The following is a 13,220-nucleotide window of genomic DNA, read 5'->3' on the forward strand; positions in this document are numbered from 1 at the left end:
CCAGCTGCACTCTCTTTTCCTCTCTTTGAGTCAGCTCATTTATATAGCTCCACCGATCAGGGCCCACCCCGAATGGGCGGGGCCACACTCCATGGGAACATTTCATCAGAATCATCTCCCACAGCTGGGTGGGGCACATTCCAAGCAAATCCAACCAGCACCAAAACTTCTGCCCCACACAAGACCACAAAGATAATGGCATTTGGGGGACACAATACACTCAAACCGGCACAGGCTCTAAGACGTCAGACCTCTTTTATGACACCTTGACAATTAGCAATATTCCTGGCTGTCATCAAACACTCATCTCTGCAGATGTCCAGGTGTCTCGTGAATAGCTCTGTGGCTCCAGATCTGCTGTGTGGACTTGTTTGACTCCCACTTCAAGCATTGTTAGTTGATGCCTTTTTCTTAAAGTAGCTTTTTTGAGGTATAATTGATAGGCCATAAACCACACATATTTAAAGTCTACAATCTGGTGAGTTTGGACATACGTTCACATCTGTGAGACCATCTCCTTAATCGAGAGAGTGAAATATCCTTCTACCTCTATTGCTCTCTTCCTTTTTTTTTTAAACAGACAAAACACGTTTTGTTGGAGTAATGTGTCCTGCTCAGAATTCCCGTTTAGCCACATTTAGTGTACAGTTCCGTGGTCTTAATTGCATCCTCGATATTGTGCCACCGTCACCAACATCCATTACCCAGACTTTTGCGTCACTTCAAACAGAATATTGCTCTTTTCTTTCTCCGTGTGGTTTATTTGTTGAAGAAAGTGGCTCTTGTCCTGCCGTGATGCCATTGAACGTGGCTCAGTGGGACGAGCACACACCCGTGGACCCCGGCCTGGGTCCCAGTGGGGGCATTTCTTGCTGCCTCAGTCTCGTTCCCTTTGGGATGTTTGCTGGGGAGGTGGGTAGCGTAGCCCGGAGTCTGGACGTTACTGTGTGCCCTTGATGTCAGTGAGCATGACCCTCTTCTCAGCGTGTCCTGGAGGCTGGTGATTCAATCTGGAGGCTGGCCACGGCTTGGCTTGGTCTTCTTGGCAAGGCTGTGTCCGAGGCAGGGGTGCTGTCTCCGTCCAGCCTGGCCACGCACTCGCCAGCCCTGCCCCCGGCGGCCACCTGCTCCCCTTCTCCGTCCTCTGTCCTGGCTGGAACGCGTCTCCATGGAGAGGCCCTTCCTCTGTGACCTGGTGATCCGGGGGGCACATAGCACGTATGGAAGGAGGGGCTCCTTTCCCTTTCTCTACTCGGTGTCAACACTGTGTGCTGGTTTACTTGGCCTCCAGTGGTGGCCGGTTAATTTCTTCCTTAGAACCCTTCTGACCTCGTGGACTTCCAGATGTTCCATGTCTTTGGTTCTGTCGCCATTTTTATTCTGATGGGTGCTCAGGTGCTCCCGTGGCTGTGGGGAGCCTCCGTGGGCACCCTGAGCCCCTTCCTCACCACCTGTAGGCAAGGTGATCCCCGGTCCCTGGGAGCCTGGTTCCTTTCAGGGACTTTTACAGGGGCGAGAGCGATTTGCTGGGTGTTCCAGGGGGGATGCTCAGTGGTACAGAGGGGAGACGTGGGGCCAGCAGCCTCACTAACTGCAAAGGGGAAAAGCAGGAGACGGTGCACCAGGCTCTCTGCGGGGGTGTTTTCAAAAGCTGCACGGTTGCCTGGTTCCAACGGGATGGTTGGGGGAGGTGGGAAAGAAAAAGGAAACGCTCAAACAGTCTTTCAGGGAAAGCAAGCCTGGGATGGCTTAATGTGTGTTTCCCTTATAATTTGGAAGCTTAGGGATGCGCAGCTGCCGTGCTTCATTCTTGTGGGGTGGAGCATGGGACGGGGGCCACCCCTCTTTCCCCCCCTGAGCTCTCTCTGCTCTCAGAACTGAAGCGGGCGCCCGCTTGCTAATGCAGTTGAATTCAGAACTCTACTTATTTTCAGAAAAAGTTAAACCTTTTGGGATGAAGTTGACCTTTTGAGTTAGTTTCTTGCCATTTAGAAAAGACTGCTCATCATAATGGGAAAATTTAATATGTATGAATTCTTTTCTAAAATATTGAGCTAAAATAATTTTGAGGAAATGCAGTTCATCCTGAGAGCGGCTAACTCATACAGCAGTCTCTAGCATTGAAGACTGGTCTCAGGTAGATGTGGAACATTTTAACGTGATAGTCTCTGCTTGTTTATAAGCACTCTTTCTGCAGCTCCCTGAGACGTGTTTGAGCGTCTGACACGTGATCACTGCAGCGCACCGGCCCTGCTCTCTGGAACCGCTGTGTAAACCGCCCCCAACTCCCCGCTGATGAATCTGTTCTAGCGTTTTCATATACAATCGTGGATGGTGATTTTTTTAAAAGTAACCCTTCATATAATGATGATTTATTGATCTGTTGTTCACTGATTGATCTTTATGTTCTGAATGTCTCCTCTCACACTTGTTAACATTTCTTTGAGGAAAGTTATTTCCTTGCTTAGATATAATTTAGATTGATTTCAAGAATGGTGAAAAGGGGAATTTGAAAAATGTTTCTGAAAGCTAAGAGTGTCAAATTGTATTCTCCTTAGATAGCAGCGCCTCTTGGATTTTCACCAAGGAATAGTGCATCGCCTAAAATTACATACCCTGTCGATGTGGATCCTACACGATGGTTCAGTAGAAGACGTGCGGCGGCAGGAGCTGGGCCACTGAGGATGAGCAGTGAGGAGGAGTTCTTTGATGCCGTCACGGGTGAGCTGAAAGAGAAAACCAGATACCGGCCATCATGTGGGGGTGAGATTCCCTGGATCCAGGTCTCGGGGTGCGTGGGTCACGGGACGGCTGAGTGAAGAGCATGTGACTTGATCCCAAACATGGCCTTCTTGGTGCCCTTGCAATACCCTACCCCAAATTTGGGAAAAAATCTTGACTTTGACTCATGGAAGATTATGTGAGCGAACAGCTGGCTTTCAAGTCTTTAAAAGTTTCCTTAGGATCTGTATGCACAGATATATATTTGGATCCTAAGTGAGATTATCAGTGTTCTTATGTTATTTATGTTTACTGACCAAAAGGTTATTAATCTTATGTGGTAACTATGTCTTGTTTTACATGACTTAAAAAATACACGGGAGAGTAGTAAATTTATTTGCACATGACCACTGTAAATAGTGGTTGTAGCCTGTAGTTTGAAAGAGAATAGAAGGTACCTGATTGAAAACTACATTTTCTGGGGCATTTGTGTATATGGGGTGGGTTGGGCAGGCTACAGGGAAGAAAGAGTTCAGGATGGGAGAAATTCACATTTGCTTAAACTCTCACTTAGCTCCATACACCTGAGGGAACCCTGTGAGCCTTCCAGATTGTTCAAGTTTGTGACTCTCACTTTTTTTTTTTTTTTTAATTCAGTTTTATTGAGATATATTCACATACCATACAGTCATCCATGGTGTACAATCAACTGTTCCCAGTACCATCTTATAGTTGTGCATTCATCACCCCAATCTGTTTTTGAACCTTTTCCTTACACCAGAAAGAATCAGAATAAGAATAAAAAAGAAAAAGAAAAAAGTACACCCAAACCATTCCCCCATCCCACCCTATTTGTCATTTAGTTTTTGTCCCCATTTTTCTATTCATCCATCCATACACAGGATAAAAGGAGTACGATCCAGAAGGTTTTCACAATCACACAGTCACCCCTGGTAAGCTACATTGTTAGACAATCGTCTTCAAGAGTCAAGGCTACTGGGTTGGAGTTTGGTAGTTTCAGATATTTGCTTCTAGCTATTCCAATACGTTAAAACCTAAAAAGTGTTATCTATATAGTGCGTAAGAATGTCCACCAGAGTGACCTCTTGACTCCATTTGGAATCTCTAAGCCACTGAAACTTTATTTCATTTCATTTTGCATCCACCTCTTGGTCAAGAAGTGTATTAGTTAGGGTTCTCTAGGGAAACACAATCAATGAGAGATGTCTATGAATATGAGTTATAAAAGTGACTCACGCAGCTGTGGATATGCACGAATAATTCTGTAGGGCAGTCAGAAAACTCCAGTGAAGGTGTTTGATGAACTCCTCAGGAAATGAACTGGCAACTTCGACGAACTCCTCAGGAGATGCTTCGCTGGGCAGCCAAAGAAGCGAGGGTCCTCTATCTGTCTTGCTTTAAAGTCTTCAACTGATTGATTGGATTAAATCCAGCCAACTGCATTCTCTCATTGTGGAAGACACGCCCTTCATTGAGTCATCAGTCACAGCTGCAGCCAAGTGACTGATGATTTAATAAACCAGCCTGTTGGTTTGTTAACCAGCCACAAACATCCTCGCAGCAATGGTTAGGCCAGTGCTTGCTTGACCAGACAGCTGGGTACCATCACCTGGCCAAGTTGACACGTGAACCTAACCATCACAAGAAGATGTTCTCAGTCCCACAATGCTGGGTCCAGATTCATCCCCGGGAGTCATATCCTGCATTGCCAGGGAGATTTACACCCCTGGGAGTCAGGTCCTACGAAGGGGGAAGGGCAGCGAGATCACCCACAAAGGTGGCTTAGTTAAAGAGAGAGAGGGCCACATCTGAGCAACAAAGAGACCCTCAGAGGGACACTCTTAGGCACAATTATAAGCAGGTTCAGTCTCTCCTTGCAGCAACCAGCTTCATAGGAACCAGCCCCAAGACAGGCGGCTCAGCACATCATCTCACTTCTTATTAATACATTCACTCTTTACTCTTCTATTTCTTGTAGTCACATTTGGGATATTATTTTGTTTGTTCTATGAAGGACTCTGATTGGTGGAAGGGACTTTGAGAGATTTTTCTAGTCTGTTCTCTCCTCCTTAGGTGTAAGGATACACAAATAGCAACTTTGGAAAAATTACCGCGGGTCCAGTTTTTTAGCAATTATCCTTATAAGCACAGAGGAGCCATTTCTGTAGTTTTCGCAAAAATCGTGTGTCACAAATGCCATGAAAGTGTCTTCCCTGGTGGATGGTTCCCAGGCCCCTTGGCCTTGCTCCTCCCTGTTGGAACGGGGGTCTTGCGGTGCCCACGGGAGCTCTCAGGCATTCGTCCTCCCAGCCTACTTCTCCTGCCGTACAGTCTGATGGACGGGGTGCCCAAGGGAAAGGGGCACTGAGCAGCTCACTAGTTTCAAAGACTACACTTTTAAAGCATTTCCCATTATTGCCTGGTGGAAATTCTTCACTGATTCTCTTCTTTTTGGACGTGCTCCTAGGAAACATGTCTGTTTACATTCCATACTCTTCAGTGATTGCTCTCAGCTGAATTCCAGCTAGGTGGAAGATTATCAGGCAGTCACATGCCTGGGGGTGGGGAGAGCTCCTGGGTCACCCCGGCCTCCATGCTGGTGAGCTGGGCCCCACCCCTTCGCTCTTCGAACCCCAGGTGAGGTGCCCTTTCACCTGAGCACTCGGGACAATCGAGATGCCTCTTGAACGAATGTGTCTGAACTTTTTGAACAAGATAGTTGTGATTATTTTCCCCAGAGATGATTTCACCTTTATGTGATGTGATGTTTTAAATGAGCTGCGTTATCCTAAAAGGATAAAATGTTCTTGTTGGCACTATCACAAATAATAATCGTGGACCAGCCTCACCAGCATGGGCTAATTTCCTACTGAATGCAAAAGGAAATGGTACTTCTTTGCATGTCCCCTGGACACAGATGTCTGTGAAAATAAAATTACCTCAATACTTTGGTTCCAAAACAGATAACAGAAATAAGAAAATTGCTAAGTGGTTTTAACGCAACTAAATATCCACATAAGATGCAGAGTCCTGACTGCTTCACTGTGTCTAGAAGCTTACTCTTACTTTGTAACTCTAATTTAAAAAGTATTTAAACCGGGCAGTTATTAAATGAATAACTTCAATAGGAAATTACTTCCTTTAAGAATCAGCACCACTAAAGTGAAAGATTTTACAGACCCTGACAGTGTGCAGCGGATTGGGGACTATAAAAATGCACAGCCTGGCGATTTCGAAGTGGTTCTCTCTGCGTGAGAGGATCAGGGATGGTTTCACGTTTTTCCTTTGCTTATCTGAATTTCGTTCTGTGTGTTGTGTTCTGTAGATTAAATGTTATTAAACTAGTTATGTAGCGTTTGCCTAATTTAAGATGTGGCTTAGATTCACTGTGGTTACCAATGCTGTGTTGCTGTGTTTTTTGGGGCTCCCGTCCGGCGTGTCATTTAAATGAGCATCTGCTTGAGGGGCCGGCCACCTGGATGCTTAGCTCTGGGGCTCTGGGAGACTGGACACACAGGGCGTGGGCGTGCTGGCCGCGGGACTGGGCCTCTAAGACCCATGGGGTCAGGCCTGCCAAAGGGATTGCCTCCAAGCTGGTGTTTCCAAGATAGTTTTAGATTGAAGATTGAGTAGATGCTGCTTTGGGGATAAGATAGGTAAATCAGAAAACAGTGATCATCCAAGAGACTCGTTTTTAATCTGTCCCTTCCAGAATTGTGTAATAAAACTCAACGCTGCGTTTTATAAATTCTGTCAATATAGATGAAGGTGAAAGAAGACATTTTGCTCATTCTCAGGGAAGCTTTGCGACAAATTTGTTTACGTTTTGGGGCTGATAACACTTGCCCTCCTCCCCTGAAATGAAGGCTGGTTTCGTGAGCAGCAGCAGATCAGAAATCCCTTTCCTCCTGGAATTAGTTACAGCATCTCCTCTTGCTCCCAAGCGGAAACTTCAAGGTTTTGAGAATTCTGGTGGGATTGAAAGGAAGCGCTTGTTTTCCTTTCCCCGTTGCCTGCTTCGTCAGGGGCAGTGCTCGGGATGGGGACAGGTGTGGGACAGGGCCCGGGGCAGAGGCCATGCGCGCTCCGGCAACTGGGCGGGCCAGGAGGACGCACGTGACCGAATTTCAGCCAAGTCCTCACTAGTTAATTTCCCCGAAGCTTTCCGCTGACACGGAGTTCCGTGCAGCCAAGTCGCAGCCCTTCGAGTGGCGTTTGCACTGTTGTCTGGCGTACGGCTGGGGAAACTCCGGCAGGGCGCTGGCGGGTTGCGGGGCTCTGTCCTTCGAAGCGGCTTCCTCGGGCCGCACCTTAGAGCAGGATGCGGTAGCGGGCTCGGGAGGGGGCGTGGATCCCGGGAGCTGGCCCCCGGGGACGGCCCTTCTGCCCGGGAATCCGGGATGGTGCCCCGAAGCCTCACCCAACCAGAAGGGCCCCGCACGGACTGTAACGAGAGTGCTGGTGGAAGGGCTGTTATCCCCGGGAAGCTCCTGGCAGTGTCCCCCTCTCTCCAGGGTTAATTACGCCGAGATGGGTCAGGGGGACACACTTTAGGGCCGTGGGCACTGTGCTTGTGCGGCCCCGGATTCCACCATGCTGTCTGTCTCGTGCAGGCTTCGATTCCGATCATTCTTCTGGGGACTTCTCCGAGGCCAATCAGAGAGTGTCTGGGATGATTGACTTGGATACCAGCAGAAGTAGTAGGATTGGAAAAGTTGGGGAGAGGCCCCCTCAAGAGAATGGAATTCAGAAGCACAGGTATGCTGCCTCACCTCCATTGTTTTATGTGCATCCCTAATCACCCCTAAATAGGCTGTCGGGGACCTTTGGAGTTTGAGGAGCACCTGCCCAGCTTGGCGTGGGGCCTGGGGCTGACTCCCGCAGACAGCACTGTGTCCGGGAAGCCAGGTGTGTTGACAGGTGTGGCGCCTTGCGACTAGACTTCCGGGGTGCAGGCAACTGGCCCTCTCTTGCTCAGAGGACAACTGGCGACTGCCCCCTGACCTGTGAGACGACGTGCACTACTGCCCCTGCCCCTGCCCCGAGGGGCTGCCGTGAGGGTGCCGCCAGGCTGTGCCTGGTGCTGGGCACGTCTCCGGTGTCGGCTTCCCTCATCGGATGCTGTCCCCTGATTCCTACAGATCCACCTGCTTCTGCAGAGCCAACCGAATCAGTAACCCTTTTGTCTTCTCTGGGTTTTGTCTCTCTGGGTCTGATTGAGTTGGGAAGGGTTTGGTTGTTTTGTTGCAGTAAAGTTCACATTCCACTTTCCTCCCACTGACTTTTTGTTTCAAGTGTTGAGATTCCAATGGCAAGGACTGTCATGCAGAGTCTTTGTCAGGAGAAGAGAGCCCAGGCAGGAGGAGCACTCCAGGAGGGGAGGGCTGTGAGCACCCTCGAGCCGGGTGTTTGTGGGACGATGCGGCATTTCACCCACACCGTGCTGGCCTGGAGCTTGGCTCCTCAGGGCCACAGCAGCCCCCCGACCTCTCCTCCAAGCTTGAGACCCACACAGCCGCCTGCCATCTGGACGGCTTAGCGGCGACTTACTCGTTCCCTTATTTGTTCATTCATCTGTTCAGCGAATGTCTGACCCTCCCGTGAGCCCAGTTGCCATGTCCAAGACCACTTCCTGCTCTTGCTCCTTGGCCCGGGGCGCTGTCCCCCCCCCCAGTGCCCTGCTCCAGCCCCCGCTGCCAAGCCCTGACCTTGGACCTCTGAAGTACAGCTTGGACCCCTCTGGTCCACCAGCCCAGCCCACCAGCACCGCTTCTTGCCCGGCCTCCTGCAGTGACTGGTGTCTGTACCTGCTTCCTCCCTCCCCTCTTCCTCCGTGCTGCACCCAGCACCGTTTCTTCAAGCGACAGATCTGAGCACACTGCCTCCACCTTTAGTGCAAGACTCTGAGCAGGGCTGCCTCAGGCTCGTGGTCCGGACCTCCCTTATGGCCTGCCTTTACTCTCAGGTGTGTCCTGGTTTGGACACCCCCACCCTCCTTAGGAGGAAGGCCGCCATCCACCTCGGGGCCCCTCTCTCCTCTGCTTTGCCTCCTGCTCCCTCAGCCCCGCCAGGGCCTCAGGTGCCCCAGGACTCTGCCGCGTCCGGCCTGGCCCAGCAGCCCCCTCGGCCTGGCTCCTCTGGCTCCTCAGTCCCTGCCCTTCCTTCTGCGCCCACTCTCCTCAGGCTTTTCCCCATCCCCCCAAGTCTTGCTCAAGTGCCCTCGTCCTCGCAGTGCCTCGTGTCGTGTGCCTGCACGCGGAGGGCACTCGCCGAGCGGATGGGTGCCCGGTGAAAGGCTGAGAGTGGAGATGAGGATCAGCTTCCAGAAGCCCGACCCATGGTGCTCAGCGAATGTCAGTTTTCTTCCCCGTTTCATCTCCCGGCTGTGTTCTCCTCTCCCTCTTGCCCCTGAAATGAGCAGTGTGGCCTGACCCAGCTGCCCTCATTTGACCTTCCGAGGAGGAGCTCGAGCTAGGCGAGAACACGTGCTGCCATCGTTCCTGAGGCCAGTGTGTTGGGTGGCACTGTCTGTGCCCAGGTGAAATGGGCATTTAGGCGGCAAACATGGGGCAACAGGGCCCCAGGGGCCGGGTGACAGGGGAGTGCCTTCTCGGGGGTCTCCGTTCTGCTCTTCCCTGCCTCTCTCCCCACGTGTGGGTGTATGTCTCCGATAGGGCCCGCTCTCAGATGTACACGAGGGTCTTATTCCAGCTCCAGATCCTGAGGGGGAGACTTGGCCCCCCCTTGGGTCAGTGCCCACCCCCTTCCAGTCAGCTGGAGCAGGGGTTTGGAGTTGAGTGTCACGGTCATGCTTGACCGCGAGGGGCTCTCCCTCCAGCTGGCTGGAGACATCTGTGTAGCGACACACGTGGGAAGCGAAACAGATGCTCGGAGGGGCTGGCGGCATGGTGCTGAAAACGCCTCTAGACCCGGTTCCCTCTCTGTGCCATCGTGGCCTGACCACTGTCTGTGGTTCTGCTGCTGTCCTCTACCCCAGGCACCAGGCTGGGGCCGCTGGCCTGTGCACTGAGGCCGGCTCTGTCCTTTCCACTTCCCCGTGCCTCTCGGCTCCTGCCCACGCCTTGCACGGCCTGCCTGGGGTCAGCGGCCCTGTCGTCCCCGTTCCCTGGGAAGCTGCCGAAAGATCCAGGCAGAAATCTTCCTGTGAACACTTAAACAGTCTTTTTATTTCCTCCCTCACCATGGCAGAATAAAGAAATGCTGATGTTCAGATATAAAATTTAAGAAAATAATGGTAAATGAGCAAATCAACAGTCACAAATGCATCTCATGCTGGATTAATAAAGATGTGTTGTTAATGTTGCTTCTTTCCAGGACCGCATTACCTGCCCCAATGTTTACCAGAAGCGATTTCAGCGTGTGGAGTATATTAAAAAAATGCATTGGCTTGGTAAGTTTAGATGGTCTCCTTCTGAAGCACGAGGCTTAAACATTTTTAGTTCCTGTGAAATTATTGCACTACTGATAGTTCAAGAAAATGTGCTATGGCATACTTCCAAATAGCATGAAAGAGGATGATAAAACAGGGAAGGAACAAATATGTGAAGGGAAGAGTTTAAAAAAGAAAAAAGTAAATTATTTTAAAGACCTAGTAGAAGAATAATCCTATAGGTTAGAACCCTGACATTGGAAAGTTCCTGCGACTATACAGTTCACTCAGTTTTCTGTGATGTGTTCTCCATCCACTGGCTTTACACCGTCGACATAGGTGGGGTGGTGGGGCCTCTGGGTTCAGATTCCCCTCTCTCGCTGGCCCACCCAGCATTAGCGAGCGTCCCTTGTCAGAGGCTGAGAATTTGTATCAGAAAAAATATTTGGATAATTAGAGTGTCTGGAATTGATAGACTTTTCCTGCTATGATATTTATGATTTGTTGGAATCCCAGCTGCACCTACCTTAGCACACACGTTCGTGGGCCAGCATTTGCTGATGGGAAACTCAAGTGTAAAATGATTTTTGAAAAATATACCTCACTGCTTCTCGAATGTTCTTTACCCCCATTGTTCTAATGCCATTTACTTTTTACTCTTACCCTTTTCACTCCTTCCCATAGAAAATAGAAAACTTTTTGTTTTTTACAATGCTTTATTTTGAAATAACTTTAGATTTATAGCAAAGTTGCACAATAGTATGGGGAGGCCCATGTCCCCTCACCAGCTTCTTCCCCTGATGCTAACGCGTTACCAGAACGGAGGGATTGCCGTTGCCCTGTCGGTTCTTTGCCGAGGGCGCCTGCTTCGGGGTGTCGCAGGGTCCGGTTGAAGTGCTGCGTTTGGGGCAGGAACCACAGAGACAAGGCCCTTCTCCTGTCGCTGCGTCCCGTCTGGGTCTGGGGCGAGGGCTCCTGGCCACAAGGCGGTGTCTGCAGCGGCTCCCCTGAGGGTTACCGTGTTTCTCTTTGCAATTAATTTGTGTCTTAGGGAATATACGTGGCCTCTGCGGATACCCCGTTTCCTGTCCTGCTTTCCTCTGTTGGTGTTAGCGTCTGTCGGTGTGTTTGCCTGCAGTGATTGTTACTGTGGTGATCTTCTATTCCCTTCCTTCCTTCTGCGTTTATTACTGGAATTCCTCCAAGAGGCAGGTATCCCTTCTCCCCAATTGTATGTTTCTTCGGTTATTTCTTTATATCAGTGAGGACCCGTGGTTGTACTCTGATACCATCTTTATTTAGTAGTTGCTCAGACTGTTCCACCTCTGGCCCTGGGAGCTCTTCCAGGTTGGCTGCTGGGCCCTCTCTGAGCACTTCCTTACTTTTGGCACCGCGGGGCGCTGCGTGTTGTTCTTGTGTTTCCTGCCTCCACCGGGGGTCAGCCCCTTCTGCAGGGACCCTTGTATTGCAGGACAGCCTGTGGCCACCACGATGTGGGCGCTGGGCTGCTCGCCACTCCCAAGGTGTCCTTGCTCCTAGGCACCCCCAGCAGACAGAGCTAGAAAGCACACGTAGGCACACTCTCGCATGCTTGTGCGCCTCTCCACAGAGGTGGAAGTAGACACGCTCTCTCACGCTTGTGCACTGCTCCATGGGGGTACACATAGACACGCTCTCCCACGCATGTGCACCGCTCCACGGGGGTGCACGTAGACACGCTCTCCCACGCATGTGCACCGCTCCACGGGGGTGCACGTAGACACGCTCTCCCACGCATGTGCACCGCTCCACGGGGGTGCACGTAGACACACACTCTCCCACGCATGTGCACCGCTCCACGGGGGTGTACGTAGACACGCTCTCCCACGCATGTGCACCGCTCCACGGGGGTGCACGTAGACACACACTCTCCCACGCATGTGCACCGCTCCACGGGGGTGCACGTAGACACACACTCTCCTACGCATGTGCACCGCTCCACGGGGGTGCATGTAGACACGCTCTCCCACGCATGTGCACCGCTCCACGGGGGTGCACCTAGGCGCGCTCTCACGCGTGTGCACTGCTCCACGGGGGTGCACCTAGGCGTGCTTTCACGCGTGTGCACTGCTCCATGGAGGTAGACGTAGACGCACTCCCCCATGTGTGTGCACTGCTCCATGGAGGTGCACATACGTGTGACCTCCCATGTGTGTGTGCACACCTTCACTTCCTTGTGTGTGCTCTGCTGAAATAGCACCCCTGCAGTTTCTCTTTAGTGGTGTTTCTCTACGTTTCTGGCAATGTGAACAGGTCAGGTCTTGACGTAATGATCCGTCTGGATGTACGATGAATCGGTTTCCCTTAACTTGACAAACTACTTGGTCTTGAGTATCAGGATTCCAATTCCCAAAGCATCCTTTCCACAGAGTGAAGTAATTTGACGTCCATTTCCTGAGTAACTGGTTAGAGGAGGCTTCCAATGAAGGAGGACAGTGAACACCTGGGCTGGGAGGTTCCTGGCGTTGCCGGGAGAAAGGCCACCTGCCGGGCCACCCTGCACCTCTTCACAGCATTGGCTCATCCTGGCTCTTTCTACTGCTTCTCAGCCCTGCTCTAAGGAAATGCGAACTTGTTACCGTGGGACATGTCAAACATGTACGAGCGGACAGGACAGTGTGAGAAGCCCCTCGCACTCGTGTCTCCACGGCCATCCAGCCTGGCTGGGCAGGTTTCTTCTCTCACCACCTCCCTCTTCCCCCAGCATTTGGAAACCAGTTCCAGGTTTCTTTTCGTTTGTAAATATTTACCTAAAGCATAAAAATTCCTTTTGACATACTGCAATACCTTCATCATACTTTTCAAAAATAGGATAATTCTTTAAATCACCAAATACCAACTCAGTGTTCAAACTTCCAATAGCCTAATATGTCATTTATTATTATTATTATTATTTTACAGTTTGTTTTTGTGGCCCTTATTTAGATCCTTCCATTGGAGACCTATCAGATATCTTTTGTCTTTCTTTTTCTGAGTTTAAGAGCTATCAGTGTTTGCTCTCTGGGCCCATTAATTCACTAGAAGTGGTAAATTGGTGACATGCAAGTGC

At 50.6% G+C, this 13,220-nt stretch overlaps 1 protein-coding gene across 3 annotated transcripts in view; it reads left to right on the forward strand.

The window, feature by feature from the left end:
* OSBPL2 (oxysterol binding protein like 2) overlaps positions 1–13,220 on the forward strand; it is a 48,493-nt gene that overhangs the window by 11,899 nt on the left and 23,374 nt on the right. For 2 of the 3 annotated variants that reach the window (XM_037810900.1, XM_037810899.1), the window contains exons 2-4: positions 2,559–2,763; positions 7,356–7,500; positions 10,078–10,153. In XM_037810900.1, the coding sequence (XP_037666828.1) occupies positions 2,685–2,763; positions 7,356–7,500; positions 10,078–10,153 (300 nt within the window). In that variant the 5' untranslated portion in view covers positions 2,559–2,684. Of the gene's footprint in view, positions 1–2,558; positions 2,764–7,355; positions 7,501–10,077; positions 10,154–13,220 lie in introns of those variants that run through there. The other variant, XM_037810898.1, reaches the window with a different exon arrangement.

This window comes from Choloepus didactylus, chromosome 19, assembly GCF_015220235.1.
Source record: "Choloepus didactylus isolate mChoDid1 chromosome 19, mChoDid1.pri, whole genome shotgun sequence".
Lineage (NCBI taxonomy): Eukaryota > Metazoa > Chordata > Mammalia > Pilosa > Megalonychidae > Choloepus > Choloepus didactylus.